General features: G+C 47.4%; 1 protein-coding gene across 2 annotated transcripts in view; it reads right to left on the reverse strand.

Moving 5' to 3' along the window:
• HEG1 (heart development protein with EGF like domains 1) overlaps nt 1-18,842 on the reverse strand; it is a 90,417-nt gene that overhangs the window by 11,396 nt on the left and 60,179 nt on the right. For both annotated transcript variants that reach the window (XM_046002315.1, XM_046002316.1), the window contains exons 13-15: nt 18,217-18,351; nt 13,226-13,268; nt 13,056-13,093 (exon numbers count right to left, since the gene is read on the reverse strand). In XM_046002315.1, the coding sequence (XP_045858271.1) occupies nt 13,056-13,093; nt 13,226-13,268; nt 18,217-18,351 (216 nt within the window). The remainder of the gene's footprint in view (nt 1-13,055; nt 13,094-13,225; nt 13,269-18,216; nt 18,352-18,842) is intronic.

Genomic DNA, 18,842 nt, shown 5'->3' on the forward strand with positions numbered 1-18,842 from the left:
TTATTTTGAACTATTTATTTTTTTAAGATTTTATTTATTTATTTGACAGACAGAGATCACAGGTAGGCAGAGAGGCAGGCAGAGAGAGAGGGGGAAGCAGGCTCCCCACTGAGCAGAGAGCCTGAACTGGGGTGGATCCCAGGACCCCGAGATGGTGACCTGAGCCGAAGGCAAAGGCTTAACTCACTGAGCCACCCTGGCACCCCTTGTACTGTTTATTTTTGAGAAACTGAGACTCAGGAGAAGCTCTGAAAATAGCAGGAGTAACCCTTTTTTAAGGGAGATTTACATTAGAAAAGGGGCCTGTGCCAGAAGGCAGCTCAGAGTTTACCTTTTTACCTGAGAGCCTGATGTTGGGGCCCAGCAGCCTGTGTTTACCAAACAGTTCCTCCTCTCATTTTCCCAGGTGGCTTCCCACCCCTGCCCTTGGCAGCCTGGATACCTAGCCCTTTCCTTAACTCTGAAGGGCCCGGAAGCCTCAAATATCCAGCTGCCTTTGAATCTCGAATCTTTGTGGGGCTCCCGTGTGTGCTATGTAATTAAAATTGTTTTCTTTTTCTCCTGTTACTAAGTCTTTTATTTGAGGTAGGGGTGGGGGTGGCAGTAGAGTTCTAGAAGGGTAGAGAGAAAATGATTTTTCCTCCCCTGCCTGCACTGTTTGGAGAAGACTTCTCCTTTCTTTCTTTCTTTTTTTTTTTAAAGTGTTTTTTAAAAAATTTTATTTATTTATTTGACAGAGAGAGGTCACAAGTAGGCAGAGAGGCAGGCGGGGGTGGGGGGTGGGGAGTGGGGGGAGGGAAGCAGGCTCCCTGCTGATGCGGGTCTCAATCCCAGGACCCTGAGATCATAACCTAAGCCGAGGGCAGAGGCTTAACCCACTGAGCCACCCAGGCACCCCAAGATTTCTCCTTTCTCAGTCACTTCTAGAACAATGGGTGGAACCCAAATTCTACCTGTAGATCAGCCCCCAGGTCATCTTTACCAACGCAAGGTAAAAAGAAAAAACTAAAGGATATGGATGAAGTTTTCAAAAACTAAATCTGTTTGGCTTTAATAACTGTTCTGTCTTCTAAGATTTTATCCATTCTATTCTTTTTTTCCCCCTCACTTAAGCTGGGTTCATTTTATTATGTGTAAATTATGCCTTCAGTAAAGTTGTATTTTATTTTTATTTATTTTTTAAAGATTTTGTTTATTTATTTGACAGAGAGAGAGATTACAAGTAGGCAGAGAGAGAGAGAGAGAGAGAGGAGATAGCAGAGATGATGAGCAGAGAGCAGAGAGCCCGACGTGGGGCTCAATCCCATGACCCTGCGATCATGACCAGAGCTGAAGGCAGAGGCTCAACCCACTGAGCCACCCAGGTGCCCCGGTAAAGTTGTTTTTTAAAAATAAAGTTGTTTTTTAAAAAAGTTATGGAGAAAACAGAGAATCATTTCTTGGCTATTTCCCACCCTTTGGTGTTAACTGTTTTTCATTTTTTGAACTGATGGTGATATAGTAGATATAAAAATTATTTATTTAGGGGCACCTGGGTGGCTCAGTGGATTAAGCCGCTGCCTTTGGCTCAGGTCATGATCTCAGGGTTCTGGGATCGAGCCCCGCATCGGGCTCTCTGCTCTGCAGGGAGCCTGCTTCCTCCTCTCTCTCTGCCTGCCTCTCTGCCTACTTGTGATCTCTCTCTCTGTCAAATAAATACATAAAAAAAAAAAAAAAAAATTATTTATTTAGTTTTACGTCCTTACTTGATAAGATAAAAAGTAGGGAACCCTATATTATAAGAAATATTACTGGTCAACTAAATTCAGAGTTTGAGAATCACTGCTGAACCATGCCAGGAATGGGTTGTTTCCTGATACATACAAATTGAATTTAACCAGCAGATAGTAGCAGTCATACTAGTAAGCACGTGCATATCATATGTAAAGAACAATATTAAAATTTTAACTAATGGTTTTATACCGGTATATTTCTGGCAAAATGGTATTTTCAATAAAGTCTACTAAGTATTCAGTTGATTTTTGTTGTTGTGGAAATAAAATTTATTCTCAGGTTGTAAGGCACAGGATTTCAAAAAAGGGCCAAAAATCAGATTTTCTATAGTACATTATGACTGGAATTTACATGCTCTCCAGGTATTCAGGTAAAGTCACAGTAATGCACAGAGCTGACAGCAAGTGGACTGTGTGATAAAAGCAAACTAACCATTTAGCTATCATTTATTTAAATAAATAACACAGAAACCTGATTATCTTGAAAAACCATCGGTATTAAGATATACAGGAAACAAAGCCGAACCATGGAATAAGGTAATTCTCTCCTTCACCTCCTGACACGTCTTTAAGTCTCCCTTTAAACAAAATCTCTTGAATCTGTTGACATTTCTTCATCCCCACCAACACCACCCTAAACCGCCATCAACTTTTGACCCAGCAACTGGAACCACATCCTAGCTCACCTTCCTATGCCCCATTTTGCCCACTCCTTTAAAAAAACAAGTCTGATTATGCCATTTCTCAGCTTTAAAATCCTACACTGGCTTCCTTTGTTCCTAACGAAAGTCTATTCCTGCTTATCCCTCCACACCAAGTTCAAATTTTCCCACTTCCAGCAAAACAAGCAGGTGCTCATTTTAGAAGTGACCCTTGCAAGTGGCCGCAGCTGTGGCAGAGTACTCTTTGGAACAAGCAGTTGTTTTTTTTTTTAAAGATTTATTTATTTACTATGGGGGCGGTAGTTTGCGCAAGCAGGGGGAGGGGCAGAGGGAGAAACAGAAGGAAGCAGACTCTCCCCTGGGTGGGGAGCCAGATGAGGTAGGGGGTGGGGGGGGGGCTGGATCCCAGGACCCTGAGATCATGACCTGAGCTGAAATCAAGAATCAGTTGCTTAACTGACCGGGCCACCCCAGGCGCCCCTGGAACAGGTAGTTTTGTCTAAAGAGAGGCATAGCTGGAGTAGACCAGTGCTTCTTAAACTATCTGCAGCCAAGAACCAGTCCTGACAGCCAGAAGACCTCATGTGCATGAGCATAAATTGCCAGGAGGGGATCTACTGAAATGTTCCCAGAAGTTGGCACTGCCTTGGGAAATCATGGCTAACTTCTTTCTTCTTTGTGCTTCCCTATACTTCCCAACTGTTACTCATATGCTTACACACACACACACACAATTTTTTAGAGTATATTTGATGCTCTTTAGCAGTTAGATCTTATTACTGGGAACTTGAAATCAGCTTATGGACAAGATAATCCAGATTGTTTTTCTCTCAAATCTGCTGTCAAGTCAGTTCATGAACAACTGATTTTTTGAACTTAAGACTGACTTTGACTTTATTATGAGGCCACATAATGATCACAAGTGCATGAGATTTTGGGATACCTCGGTGGCTCTCTTAGTTAAGCATCTGCCTTCAGTTCAAGTCATGATCTCAGGGTTCTGGGATTGAGCCCTGCATGGGGATCCCTGCTCAGTGGGGAGCCTGCTTCTCCCTCTCCCTCTGCCTTCCACCCCTGCTTATGTTCTCTCTCTGTGTGTCAAATAAATAAATAAAATCTTAAAAAAAAAAAAAGAGCATGGGATTTGAATCAGCATTAACTATAACATTTACAGTTTTGTGGGTGCTCTGAATGTTTATTCATTAGGGTGAGACAGAAGGCGGGGAATGTCATCTTAGGCTTGCCCATTCTATCCATTCTAGTTTGAAGAGATTCTCCAGAATGATGTACTTGGAATTCTTACCCTTACTTTCTCTTTGACATTTGTTGGTATTTCACAGTCTTTATCTTTTCTTTATTCTTTCTGTGGTTTGGTCATAGGTTGCTACTGCTGTCATTACTATTGGGAGCCCATTGGGGGCCTTGGTCTTTCCTACAAGCTACATCTGTTCTTGCTTATGTGCTCATTTAGGATGGAAACTACTGCTGGATGGTCTACTTAGCTAGCCCCTCCCTGGGAATGTTCACCCTGTCACGGGTAGGTTATGGTGGACAGGGTTAGAGCGGGTCATGCTTGTATGTATAGCGTCAGTCGTGGCTACAACTAACTGGTCTGGGAGTAAACACATGATCCAAGTTGGATCAGTCAGTTCCTTCCGAGGAATCTCAATTTGGTAAAAAGAAAGAGAGAATGAGATGAGAGAGCACAAGCGCCTTCTCTTTCAAAATGGCCGAACCAGCGACACACACTTGAAGCTCTCTGGTGAGTCTATTTTCAGTTACGTGGTCTGGGAAGGAGGGAAAGCCTGTACACAGACACAGTGAAGAGCGAAGGTGAGAGCTGAAGATGGAGTCGTGTTAATGTGTACCCTGAAAAGTAGGCCCCAACCTCCAGCTGCAATGGTTCCCCCACAATTCCCTGAATCTTATTCCTTCTGATGCTGGAATTCCATGACACACCTCAGAATCCTTCCCACAAACCCTCTTTTGTTGCTTCAGCTAGCAAGGCTTCTTTTTTTTTTTTTTTAAGATTTATTTATTTGACAGATAGAGATTACAAGTAGGCAGAGAGGCAGGCAGAGAGAGAGAGAGGAGGAAGCAGGCTCCCAGCCAAGCAGAGAGCCCGATGCGGGGCTTGATCCCAGGACCCTGGGATCATGACCTGAGCTGAAGGCAGAGGCTTTAACCCGCTGAGCCACCCAGGCGCCCCTAGCGAGGCTTCTTTACTCCAGAAGAACCTTAGCCAACTGTGACACTGTGATTTATAATGAGAAATATTTATCTGGTCTTGTCCCTCTTCCTGGCCAAGAGCTCTTAAAACCCTCAGAGGAGCACCCACGTGGCTCAGTCTATTAAGTGGCCGCCTCCGGCTCATGTCATGATCCCAGGGTCCTGGAGTCCTGCCCTGCATCAGGCTCCCCGCCCAGCGGAGAACCTGCTTTTCTCTCTCCCTCTGCCTGCGGCTCTGCCTACTTGTGCTTTCTCTCTCTGTCAAAAAAATAAATAAAACCTTAAAAACAAAACAAAACAAAAAGTGAAGAGAATAGAAAGGTGGGTCTTTTGTTAGATTAATGAAGTGACTTTTGGAAATCACCTGAGGCCTGGGGTTGGTGGGGGAGGGAAGCGGGCTGCCTGGAGAACAACCCTGTGATTAGAGGGTTGGGAACTTTCAGTCCCTACTCCCTGAGCCCGGGAGAGAGGTGAGGGGCTGGAGTTGAGTTTGCCAATGGCCAATGACCTAGTCAGTCGTGCCTATGTAATGAAGCCTCTAAAAAACCCCAAAAGGACAGAGTCCGCAGAGTTTCCGGTGGGTGAACACGCAGAGAGCTAGGGAGAGTGGCTCGCTGGGAGAAGCTCTGCACCCCTTCTCCAGGCCCTGCCCTATGCGCCTCTTCCATCTGGCTGTTCATCCTGAGTTACATCCTTTTATAATAAACCAGTGATCTAGTGAGTAAATGATTTACTTTCAGTTCTGTGAGCTGCTGTAGCGGGTTAATCCAACCCAACCGGGGGATGGTGGCAACCACTGATCTACAGCCGCTTGCTCAGAAGCACAGTAACAGGCACCTGGATTTCCAACTGGCATCTGATGAGGAGGGGATAGTCTGACGGGACTGAGCCCTCACCTGTGGGATCGGATGCTATGTCCAGGTAGATCAGAAGTGTCAGAAGTGAGTTAAATTGCTTGGTAGCGTGGAAAAAACACACATCAGAAATGGTGTCAGAATTGAACCAACCAATACAACTTGTTTTAAAATCCTTGAACCCATTACAGACCTTTCTAGGTGGCCACATCAGCTTTATTTTATTATTACTTTTTAAAAAGATTTTACTTTTTATTTGACAGAGAGAGACAACAGCGAGAGAGGGAACACAAGCAGAGGGAGTGGTAGAGGGAGAAGCAGGCTTCCCACCTAATAGGGAGTCCGATGTGGGGTTCGACCAGGATCCTGGGATCACAACCTGAGCCAAAGGAAGATGCCCAACCAACTGAGCCATCCAGGCGTACCTTTTTATTACTTTTTAACATAGGTTCCCTGCCCAGAGTGGAGCCCAACTTGGGGCTCGAACTCACCACCCTGAGATCAAGGCCTGAGCTGAGACCGAGAGTCGGCTGCTTAACCTACTAAGCCACCCACACAGCTCTCATTAGTTTTATTTTAGAATTCATTTAGTACTCCCCATATCCCCCCTCAATGAGCTCATTAGTAATGCACAGTTAAATTTTTGCCTTTTAAATCCTTCCATTCCTCTTGCATCAGCTTTCCTTTAGAATCCCTGTTCACAGCATCTATTCCATCTCTGTGCTTTTTGAAATGTGTCTTTCTCACACCTACAGGTCTTCTGGGGACAGGCCCAAGAGCAGACGGAGAGCAGGACTCCCCTCTCCCAAGCCCTGCTTGCTTTCCATTCCAACATTGAATGAGGTCAGGCAAGACTGCCTGAGATGCTGGCTTCAAGATGAATGAGATTTCCAGCTGATTTCTGGAAGATTATCTTTTTTTTCTCCTAAGCAGTTTAATGTTGTCATCCTGGATGTCCGTGATGAGTGATGGACTCCTGCCAACACACAGCATTTCCGCTGGTGTGAATCTTTTTGAAGCCCAGTGTAACAATAGCCTGAACACACTTCTGAGATACTTCATACACCTGCCACCAGACGGTGGGATGGGTGGGAAGACAATGTAGGGGATCTTTAAGTTGAATGTTCTAGTTTCATCGGAAGCTGAGGAAAAGGACTGTACATGGGGAAAACAGGCTCTCAATCCTTTCAGGCTACGCTAAGAGACTGGTGGGGAAGGAGTCTCTGCTGAGGGGGACACAGACCTTTGAGTGGAAAGACTGCCCTACAAAAAGGCACATTGGGAACATAAAAAAGGGATAGGTAAAAATGTCTGCAGCCAAAGATAACCTAGGAAAATTATGTGAGTTCTGTAATCACAAAGTGACAAGAACCACCAAACAGATGGCTTGGAGAATGGGAATATTAAAAAAAAACAAAAAAAAAAAACCATTAAAAAGGTAGCAAGAGGGGAATGGTGTATCTGCGAGTAGATTCCATAGTTATCGAAAATGACCTTATAAAATGACGTAAATGGAAATACTACACAGCTTACTAGGCTTGAAAGCAGGCTATAAAACAGTATATTCGGTTAGAAAGATATACATATATATCTCTGGAGAGATATATAATACCAGCGCTTCTTAGGCTTTACTATGCATACAAATCTGTACATTGATCAAATCGAGGTCTCCAGTTCAAGTCCAGATTCGGATTCTGTCGGTCCGGAGTGGAGGTGAAGCCGGCGCTGCCAGTGCCTGTGCCACACTTAGTGTGGATGACAGTGTAGATGCTGCAGTGTGAACAGTGGTGATTAATGGGTGTGGAGACGGTGGACTGCAGTTTTCTTCCCTCAACTTAGATCTATTGCTAATTAACTGGAGTTAAAAATGAAAATGGGCATGTGTTAATTTTATGATGAGACAACCTCATTAATCTATTTTAAAGAGAGGGAAGACGGGAAGCAAACAGAGACACGGGGGAGATGCGAGGGGAGCCGGTGTAAACGCAGGCAGAGGCTCGGGAAGCCAGGGGCACCTCTGCTGATGGGTCTGTAAGGGAATCCTGAGCCCAGGACAAGTGGGAGAAGGCAGCTTTGCGTGAATCTTCAGTATCAAAAGACATACGTGACATGGAAAGAAAATAAAAAGGAGTGCAGGGACAGGTGCAGACATGATCTGGAGGGTGGGTGCTAGGGCCGCAGGTGGCCGGCCCTGTCAGGTGCCCGCGGGAGTCCAGCTGGGTTCGTGCTACCTCCAAGTCTAACAGGCTTGGCAGAGGGCTCGTCCCGACCCCTCAAGCTTGAAGCAACAAGGAGTGGAATCTGCGCACAACTAGGAAGCTAATGGAAACTTGTAGAAAGGCAGGCCATAAACCCAGAGTACAGTGAAGTTGCATCACTCCCAGGAACGTGGGGGTGAGGGACTCTCAAGACTGTGACTGAACAAAGCTGGGCTCTCCATCTCACGGGGCTTGGGTAGGGCCTGTGCCCCAAGATATCTGCACAGAGAAGAAGCATTTCTTGCCTGTAAAGTTTCCAGCTAAAGGAAGCCCCTCTTGGGGCTTCTTGTAGCCCCAAGAAGGCCCTCACTGTCTTTGATGGCCATAACAGAAGTGACAGTGTGAGTGGTCAGGGCCCTGTAATTGGACACAAAACACTGAGTGACAAACCACAGATGCCTCAAGGTGCCATCATCACAGAGGGGGTGAATCAGGTGTTCCCCATTCCTTAACACCGAGGGATGATCTGAGAGCTCAGACAAGGGTGGGGACAGGTGCTGTTTACTATCAGTCACTGTTCATTGCTAATCAATAGTAAGACAGATAGCAAAATCACACAGTGATAGCCCCACACCATCAAAGTGTTAACCAAAGTCACCAACACAGCATGGCTGGGAGAGAGCCATCCACACAGAAGCCTGCCCTCTGCTGGTCATAATGATGACAACGTGGATGAAAGGGGAAGGCAAAGTCTCAGAATCAGAGAGAAATCCTGGCTACGGCCAAGACCCCACAAACATAACAGGGGGACACAGGAACTTGCGGAAGGGTCAATGAATGTAGGGGTATATCATCTCCATACATATATAGTATTTAATGAACTCTGAAAAAAAAATCACTAAGTGCCTCTTAAAGCAATGCTGGCAGTTCTCTCCCTCCCCCCTCAACCCTTTGTGGGGCTTTCCCCTAGATCCGTTCTCCCTCCTTGGATCACTCTTCCGCTCACTGAGAATTGAAACCTTTCCTGGTAAAGCCTATTTAAAGAGCTGTTCGACAAAAGGAGGTTTGAAATACGGGCTCACGAGAGGCCTGTCAGGACCAGGAGGCGCCAGGAGGACTTGGCAGATGGCGTCTCCTACCTCCCGCTCCCTGGTTCAACCCTAGAGCCACACTAATCATCTGCTTCCCTCACTCTCTCTTCTCTGCATTCTGATGGGGTGTTCTAGTCTATTTCTTGCACATGTGATACAACTCTACTGTACCTTGATTCTTCCTCCGTCCCTCCCTCAAAGTACTCTTTTGTTCCAAAGTCTTTATTTACTTGAAAGAGAGAGTGAGCGAGAGTGAGCACAAGCAGGGGGAGAGGCAGAGGAAGAAGCAGGCTTCCCGCTGAGCAGGGACCCTGATAGGGGACTCAACCCCAGGACCCTGGGATCATGACTCCAGCGGAAGGCAGACGCTTAACAAAATGGACCACCCAGGCGCTCCTCCTCAAATTATTCTTAAGCCATCCTCTGTGACATTATCGAAGTCTCTCTGTTTCTGTTTCTGTTTCTTTTTTTATTTTTATTTTATTTTATTTAGATTTTATTTATGTATTTGTCAGAGGGAGAGAGAGACAGCACACAAGCAAGGGGAACAGCAGGCAGAGGGAGAAGCAGGCTCCTTATTGAGCGGGGAACCGGATGCGGGACCCAATCCTAGGACTCTGGGATCATGACCCGAGCCAAAGGGAGATGTTTAAGGGACTGGGCCACCCAGGTGTCCCAAAGCCTCTCTGTTTCTAATACTTAGGACCTCTCAGAGTCAGGTCCGCAGGCTTGTGGTGCAATCAGTACCTGTTAGCTTGAAAACCTCCTCTAAAAAACTCAGTCACTGCGTTGTAGTATTCTAGCATTTGGTGAACAGGTCTCAGACAGCTTAAACGTTGTGCTTGACTATTCAGGCTCCTCTTTCTGCATTGAAAGTTCTAGGCCTTCTATTTTTGTGTGCAGGCTACTCGATTCTATGATCAGTTTCAGAGTGCTCTTCAGCTCGGTTCTGGTTTTAAAGGAGGAGATTCACATGAGAAAGTGAACAAGATAATTCCATATCCCAGGCAGCCCTTGGAAAGCACAGATACCTTCCTGAACACAGGCATAACGATCCCGGACCCAGATGAGAAAGCTTGTCTAGTGACTTTTTAGAAAAGGACATACAGGGGCGCCTGGGTGGCTCAGTGGGTTAAGCTGCTGCCTTCGGCTCAGGTCATGATCTCAGGGTCCTGGGATCGAGTCCCGCATCGGGCTCTCTGCTCAGCGGGGAGCCTGCTTCCCTCTCTCTCTCTCTGCCTGCCTCTCTGTCTACTTGTGATCTCTCTCTGTCAAATAAATAAATAAAATCTTTAAAAAAAAAAAAAGAAAAGGACATACACTGCTATCCTTAGGGTTTTATATGAGCCAAATCTTAAAAAAAAAAAAAAAAAAAAAGTCCTGAGGCCTCCAGTTATGGGATGAGTAAGTCACAGGAATAAAAGGTCCAGCATAGGGAATAGAGCCAATGGAACTGTACTAGTGCTGTATGGTGACAGATGGGAGCGACGCAGGTGGCGAGCACAGCAAAACGTATACCCTTGTCCGATCATCATGTCATACACCTGACACTAATGTAACATTGTGTGGCGATTATACTTCTACTAAAACAAAAAACAAAAAACTAAAGCCCACTTTTTTTTTTCCTGAGGCTCTAATGAGTTTATGAAGTGTTTCAGGAGTCAGGCACAGTCCCACCTAGCAAGTAGAGAGAGGTCCTGAAGGCTACCTTCTCAAGCACTGGTATTAAAAGATAATTTTGACTACTTTTTAATGTTTAAAAAGTCTAAAGAATGATAACTTCCTCTTCTTTTTTTTTTTTTAAGATTTTGTTTATTTATTTGACAGAGAGAAAGATCACAAGTAGGCAGAGAGGCAGTGGGGGGGGGGGGGAGCAGGCTCCCCACTGAGCAGAGAGCCCGATGCAGGCTTCCATCCCAGGACCCTGAGACCCTGACTTGAGCGGAAGACAGAGGCTTAACCCACTGAGCCACCCAGGTGCCCATAACTTCCTCTTCTTATTAAACCATGTATATACCTGTGATACTGTAATATAATAAGAAATACCTATTTGGTCTTTACTCCCAGTTCTTAGCACAGGAGCTCCTAAAATCCTTGGAATTTCTGAGTGAAAGGGGTGAGAGTTACATCTTTTGTTATTTTTAAGAAACCTCTTTCCACCACACCTCTGTTCATGCTAATGAAGTGGGTGGGGGCTAGAGCTGGTTGCCAGGGGAACCAATCAGAGGGTTGGAACCTTCAGTTCCCATCTCCGGCTTCCAATGGCCGATGACCATTGATTTCATCAATTGATACTAGGTAACAGAACCCCCCTATAAATCCTAAACAATGAAGTTCAGAGAAATTCTGGGCTGGTGAACACATAAGGGTGCCGGGAAGGTGAGGCACCTGGGAAAGCATGGAAGTTCTGAGCAGCTGCCCCCATTCCTGCCCAGGCATGTCTTCCATTTGGTTGTTCCTGAGTTGTATCCTTTATAATCAACTGGTAACATTAAGTTTCTTGCACATGTGAGTCCACTCTACTGTAGCTGTAAATTCTATAAGCTGTTCTAGCAAATTACTGAACATGAGGAAGGTGTCATGGGAATCTGGGATTTATAGCTGGCTGGTCAGAAGTACCAGAGGCCCAGACTTGGGACTATCTGAAATCGGGGCAGTCCTGGGACACTGAGACCTTAATATCTGGTGTTTGACATTCTGGAAAATGTCAGAATCGCCTGCTGTGAGGGACCCCCCCCCCCAATTTGGTGTTAGCAGCTTTGTGAGTAAAAATCAGTTCACAATAGCCTGGAACACCATTCGGTGTGTGATGATTTGGGTCCATCGTGATGAATCTGTGCTTAAGTGCTTTTATGGCTCCAAGGTGTCCTCAGGGATTACTAAATTAGATAGGGTTGTCTACCATGCTGTGGCCTCAGCTCACTACTTAAAAAAACAGAAAGAAAAGAAAGAAAGAACGAAAGAAAGAAAGAAAGAAAGAAAGAAAGAAAGAAAGAAAGAAAGAAAGAAAAGAACATTAATTTTGTAATCTCCTCCCTCTGTTCTATATGACTCTAAATATATCTGCTTTTAGAAGCGTTTCCCGCATCTTTCTCTTAGGCTCTCCACTGTCACCTCTTGCTAGTTGTAATCAGGATCAAGCCGGTGCCCCAAATCACCAAAAATCCTAGATGGAATGTAATTCCAAGTCTCCAGACTTTGGCCTCAAAGTGGCTCCATGCCCCGCACACCCACATAGCTTTATGTCTGTTGAGTACTGCATTTTTTTACTTTGTTATTTTATCTTATTTACTTTTTATTTATGCTCAAAGTGCAGTAATGAAACTTACTAACAAGAAAGCTTTATAAGCAAAGAAAATACCAGTGAAGACATAAACTGTCAGGGGTACTAGGAACTGGGCACTTCTATACATGTTATGAGGTCACGTCTAAGGCACACTCATCTATAGAATGAGGGTCAAAACTCTCCTCAAATAAAGTACTGAATGTTATTATTCTTATTATATCCTATATCCCACAATTTCTTTCATTAATTTCTCAGCTCTGGATACCAAAAGATGTCAGTGAAAGTGATCTGAAATGAGTCACAACTGCTTTTCTCCAGGAACTGAATCTGCCCTCCATCCTGCAGCCTGACCTGATTTTCTCCATCAGCTGCGGTCCTGCTCTGGGACTCTTGCTGCTTCCACAATGGATACTGATTAGAGTCTCAAGTCTCCGGCTGGCCGTCAAGCTAACAGCTTGGTCTGCGTGTACTCTGCCAAACTAATCCTCCATTCTGCCTTCCTCTCCTTCTGTCCTAGGCCACACCACACACACCATCCCCAGAACAGCACCAACCCAGGCTGCCCTGAGACCTTCAAGTTGTTCCCTCTGCCTCCACTCCCTCTCCTCCGCACCTGCAACTCAAAGCCTTCCAAAACCTCCAATCCCATCCCCTCCAAGAGGTGCTTCTAGTCTCTTCTAGTCTCCTAGGCCTGCTCCCTCCCTCCCTGCTCCCACCTCCCCCCACCTAATTTTTTGTGTTAACACTCCACAGTGAGGGCTGTTTAGGAATGCACTCATTTCCCCTGCCAGATCTGGAGGCCCTGGAGGGCGTTCTGCTTTCCCCATACCCCCCAGCACAGGAGTTGAGACATGAGGGAGAGGGAAAGAGACTCACGCCTTGTGCACAGAGACCATGTCAGCCCTCTATTCCCCCAAACTCCCCACTCTGCCCCCTTGAAACTTGAGATCTTTGCATACTCACGGTTTCCACAGTTGAGACCACCAAGTCCAAATGGGCAACTGCAAGTCAACAAAGAAAAAGAATGAGAATTAGTTTCAAAAATCAAAAGAAATAACTGCGGCAATCTACCCAAGTAACTTCAAGATATGGTTTGTAACAAATTTATCAGAAAAAATGGTTATAGAGCCTACCTCATACAGGTTTCATTTTCGAGCCTATACCCATCTTCACATGCTGCAAGAGAAAAAGGAAAATCCATGAATATGTCCCTTGACCTCCCTTGGCCCAAATTGGCAATTATTAGACACTGGCCACCTTAAAGCACACAAGAATATTCTAGAACCAGAAGCCTACAAATAGCTTTAGAATTATCTATAACCTGCCAGCTCAACTCTTAAAAATTTTTTTTACAGATTTTATTTATTTACGAGAGAAAGAACACAAGCAGGGGGAGGGGCTGAGGGAGAGGGAGAAGCAGACTCCCTGCTGAGCAGGGAGCCGGATGTGAGATGTGATGCAGAGCTTGATCCTAGGACCCTGGGGATCAGGACCTGAGCTGAAGGCAGACGTTTAATTGATGGAGCCACCCAGGCACCCAGCTCAACTCTTAATTTTATCACAAAATTTTCTTAACATATTGGTGGCTATTGGTTTCCCATCTCTCTCTCTCTCTCTATATATATATATGGGATCATGATAGAAATAGTAATATCTACCCTATAGTTCCTTAGAAAGAATTAGGTAAAATCAGGCATGCAAACGGCTTAGCATAGTGCCTGGCACATAGTTACCACCAAATAAATGACTATAGTTATAATTATTATCCAACAAATATAATTCTTTTTGGAAGTTCTCTGGGGCCCCTGTGTAACAGCCTTCCATATACACAAATGCTTTATCTTCTTTAATGTAGGTCAAACCTTTAACCTGCTGTTGGCCTCATCAGTCCCTTCCAAGAGGAAGCGGGAGCTGTGAAATCCTTTGGGACATGGTCCCGGTGGGTGCCTCAGTTTCCACGGGCGAATGCTCACCCTATCTACAGCCTGTGCAGGGAATTCTGGATGTATCTGGGGGAGTGCTAATCAGCACAGCACCCCAGAAAAGAACTTGGAACCCTCTGCTTGGTGCTGCTGATGGACTGGAGGGCTGTCGCCCAGCCATTGCTGGGAGTCAGCAGTTCCCCAATTTGTCCGATCACGGAACACTTGCAACACTATAATAAGCTGACAGAACAGCATGAGCTATAATGTGTGCTTGGATGAAAGCAGACAATAAAAAATGGCCTCATTGTCCAATTCATAGCTGCAGGAAGTGAGAGAAATTTGATTCATGAATAATGTACGATGTACACTGCATTGAAGATCCCAGAGAAGAAAAGGTCCATGGTGTAGAGCAGTGATCCCCTGACAGCGCAGGTGCTAACGGTGGGACATGAGTGCCCGCAGCAGGCGTGGCTGGGGGCAAGGGGCGCACACCCTGTGGGCTGGGACAGGTGCTCTCCCATCCACGTGCCACAGCCTCCCCTGCAGATTAGCGCATGATGACATTAAGTGCTGTGGATGCGCTCAGTGCTGTTCTTTCTTCCACGTTGGATGCTGGACACTGCCTGTTCCCACCATCTCTTCTGTTGTCACAGATTACCGGCATTATCGCTAGGGTGGACTGAACAGTTCAGACAACACTGCTCTCCACACTCTGTAACTCCCTTCCGGCAGATCCCTCCAGCTGGAAACCTGGCCCGCCCTGTTCTCACTCCACAGAAACACTTGTCCTGGGCCGCAGTCTCTTGCAACAAGCAGCCGTGCTGGGAAAGCTCCCGGGACCTGGGGCAAGTTGCCACGGACCACGCCACCCGCCACAATACCATTCAGTAAGCGCTCAGTGAGGGCACTCCAGAGAAATTTCTCTTGAGCCTTGAGTCCTAAAAAGATGGGGATGCTTCTGAACAACTGTACTTTATTTTATGGTCCCTGTAAGACCGTATTTCTTTCTTTGCCCCGGTATCCAGGAAGCTCAGAATGGGACCAAGGGGCCTAACTTCAGCAAACAGGCGGGACCTGATAGCCTGTCTTTCTGTATTTTTTGCAACCAAGTAGGGCAAACTCATATCCCATGCAGGGAAGGAGGAACGAGGCCCCCTCCCACATCTTGGACGTGCTTGAGTCCGCTGCTGGCCTTCCTCAGGTGGGGCTCCTCTGAGGAAACAGCTGAGCACTCCTGCTTCCTGGGTGTGAGGAGCGCTGTGCTCAGGCTGTCCTCATGCTCCAGGGGTTGGCGGGAGCTGGGGAGCCAGCCCTGGGTGCCTCACACCTCCATCTGCAGGCAGCTTCCCAGGCACTGCTGGCATCCCTGTGACTCACTACCGTCCGTCTCGGCACCGAGGGCCAGGCTGATGTCACACCGGTCTGTTCTATTCTGAACACTTCTTCCTGGAAATGTTTTTACATCAGATCGACCCACCCGGCCCTCATCTGCCCGGTGGGAGCTATCCCACCCTGTGGCTGTCATCCTGCCAGACGGAATGTCCATCTGGTGTCCCGCCTGTGAGCTGATGGGCTGGGCTGTTTTCACTGGGCCTCAGAAGGGGCCTCACTTCCTGGCATAATGATATTTCTTTACTTCAAATGGGCTCGTTGGTCGCTCATCAAAGACAGCGGGCCACCGTGGGCCTGGCATTGTCCTCGGGCTTCTTGGAGGAAAAGCTCACCAGAGAGCTCCAGGGAATGTTAGACCCCAGCTCCTCTTCTCCACACGCTGGCAGGACTGTGACCCGGGGGACACCGAAGACAAGATGAGTGTAGTAACAACTAGTGCTTGTGACCAGACTGGGCTTGGCCTACGGACACGGGACACAAGCCAGTGGAGGTCTTCTGGCCTTTTCGATATGATTAAGTGGTGGAGTCTTCAAGATTCTTTTTGTTCCCAAGACCTGCACTGTTGTCCTACCATATTTGCTGCCCTGGCATCCATGTGTGAATTCGACAGGTAAAGCCCACAATGTGCTAAGCATGTTCTAGACATGGGTTGGCTTTTAAGGCATTTGGAGCCTAGGGAGAGAAAAAGCCCTGCATGGTGGAACGAAGTTAAGACCTCAATGGGAAGGGCACCCACTTTAATTTTATAGGATGCTTTGCAAGTCTGGTAAAGCCACTGCAAAGCTTTTATGTGACACTAAGGAGTGTATATATGTGTACAACAGAGAACAATACAGGCTCACTGATGTAAAGCTTTAGAAAACATACCCACATACCTCTATCTCCCATTGAGACTGAGGACTGACCCCAGAGCTGAGGTGTCCAAAAGGGGACTTATTTTAAATTCCCCTGCGCTCCAGCACCGATGGCCAGAAGATGTCACTACCACCCATCAGAACCCAGCCAACAAGGCTGTGGTCCGAGGAGCAGCTGCCAAGGCCTGACAGCCACGGACAAAAGTCTAACCAACAAGGATACTGCAGAAACAAGGCTTCGCAGGGCCTTGGCAACAAGCCGGAGAGCCAGTCAAGGTATCCTCACGCTGCACCGTGAGTCCTTACTTGATCAACGTAAGGTTGCTGAAGACTGTGTCACTGCATTTGGAAAGTCCTGCACAGTCCTGCTGTCACTATTGCTAGTCTGCAAGCGGGATAAGTAACAAATCGCTGAGTTGGAAATAGGCATGTGGCTGGGGCCACCAGAGCAGGGGGGCAGGGCTATTCTCGAGGCTGTCAGAGACTCCCAGAGACTCAGTGTCCTGGGGCCACCACTCCCACGGGCCCCACTTCTACCCACCCTGCCTTCCCTCCCACCAGCTCCCCAGTACCCTAGCACATGGATTTAGCAGAGGTCACCTTCCCACACGAAGCGGGGCTCAATGCCCTTGGCCTCCAAGAGCAAGGAATACTTTGCATTAAACCAGGGAAGATGGAACTAGGAAGCGTCGTCGTCTTTGCGTCAAAGGTGCCAATCAACGCTGTGGGGTCACCGTGCCTCAGGGCTGCTGGCCAGTGCACGGGCCAGCCTCCCCTCCAGAGCCCCGTATGGGGCCAGTGAGCGGAGCAGAGGGTGTGCACTTTCAAAGCCATTGTGTATGTACCTGAGTCAGAAGGTCTGAAGCTCAGGACGACCACACCGCCCTAAGATGTATTTTTATCTACTCCTGGTAGAGCCAGTCCTCTATTGCGAGGTCCTGATAGAAAGAAGTGGCATGTCACCTTTCCCTAGTATGTGGCTTTCACTCAGGGTCCAGTACATCTGTCACCAGCAGGTGCTAGCCGAGCAGGAAGCCTGTGCTGTAGACATGCCAATGTGAGGCAAGGCTGCCAGCCACACGAGGGCCTGGTATTGCTCGTTTTTCCTGGGATTACACATTCCAGTAGTCTTTTCTGTAAGGCAGGGACGCAGCGCACTGGACCTGAATGAATTTTACTTGCCAGCAGCCTTCTGGCCATCCTTGCAGAGCACCCTTTATTCCAAACCGAATGAATTTACGTCTCACCTAAAAGGTTAGCAGAATTAGGTTTCTGGCCTCACACCTTTCATGAAAACTTTAAACCTGGAACTCACCGATTCAGCCCCGTCCTGGATGAAAAACAAGGGCCAAAGCTGATGGTTTACAAAACACCTCCCTAGACACAGCCTTCCTCAATTCCTAGAATGTCCAAGGGAGCACCACCATACCCATTTCACAGAAGAGGAAACTGAGGCTCAGCATAGCAAAGTGTCTGGCCCAGGAAGAAACGTGGTCTGTGAGGTAGAGCCGAGCTCCTGACTCTCCTGATCCCTGGCAGGACTTTGTCCCTGAGACCATAGCTGCCTCACAAAGGGACGGGCCTGACTCTGGGCTTGGGTCTCCGTTTTCAAAGATTAGCAGACAATAGAATCAATCTTTGGGAACTAAAACAATAATTTTCCTAACTTCCCCTAAGAGGGGGAGGGGTGGGGGGGGGAAGAAGAGGCACTGCCATCAGCATTCCCATTCTGTCTTCTTTTCCTCTGAGGGTGACTGGCCAGAGCAGTGTGCACCCGTCAGAGATAATGCTATTGTTCTACAGAGATAACATGTCCAATCCCGCTGTGGGCAATAGGACAACAAGTGACCCCCAGATTGGAACAGTCACACCTCAAGCAGAGAGTCTGGGGCAGAGGAAAGCATCTTCCCTGTGCGGGGATGGGCTGCAGAAGCTCCGAGATCTTGCTGATACCTCGGCAGGAGTGGTCCATCTTGTTGAACTGGAAGTAGCCCGACTTGCACTGGCACAGGGCGACGCCGTCCAGGTCGGTGCAGATGGAAGTCTCCTTGTCACATTCTGGAGTCTTCCGTTTGCACAAGCTACCCGCTAGAAATAGAAAAACAAGACGGTGACACAAAACAAAACCTCCACTGCAAACCCGAAGATGCATGAACTTACTATTTAAAGAGGCTCGGAGCACGGTTTCTTGAAAAGCCCACCTGGTGCAAGTCTCCTTTTGGAGGCCCCCTTGGAGCCCCTTCTGCCATTCCTTCACCAAGCAGACTGTGGGACAGAAGAAATCCCGACCCCAGCAGCCACGGCAGCCACGGCCTGCCCCGGGGAGCCAGCACAAAGCCAGGAACCGTTGCCATGCGCCACTGAGGAAGTGGGGAGACGCAGACCTGTCTCCAGCAGAGGGTGTGTCTAGGGCTGCTCTGGGTCCCTGAGGCCTCAAGGGAGTCCATGCACTGGCGAGGCAGGGCAGCCTGCCGCCCACACATGGACCCCGAGGGCCCGCGGGGCAGATCTTCTGCTGTGCCTGCATGGCGTTCCCTCACTACGTTTCCTGGCTGCCTCCCCGCTACGCTGGAGGTTTC

The sequence above is a fragment of the Meles meles genome, chromosome 4 (genome assembly GCF_922984935.1).
Source record: "Meles meles chromosome 4, mMelMel3.1 paternal haplotype, whole genome shotgun sequence".
Classification (NCBI taxonomy): Eukaryota; Metazoa; Chordata; class Mammalia; order Carnivora; family Mustelidae; genus Meles; species Meles meles.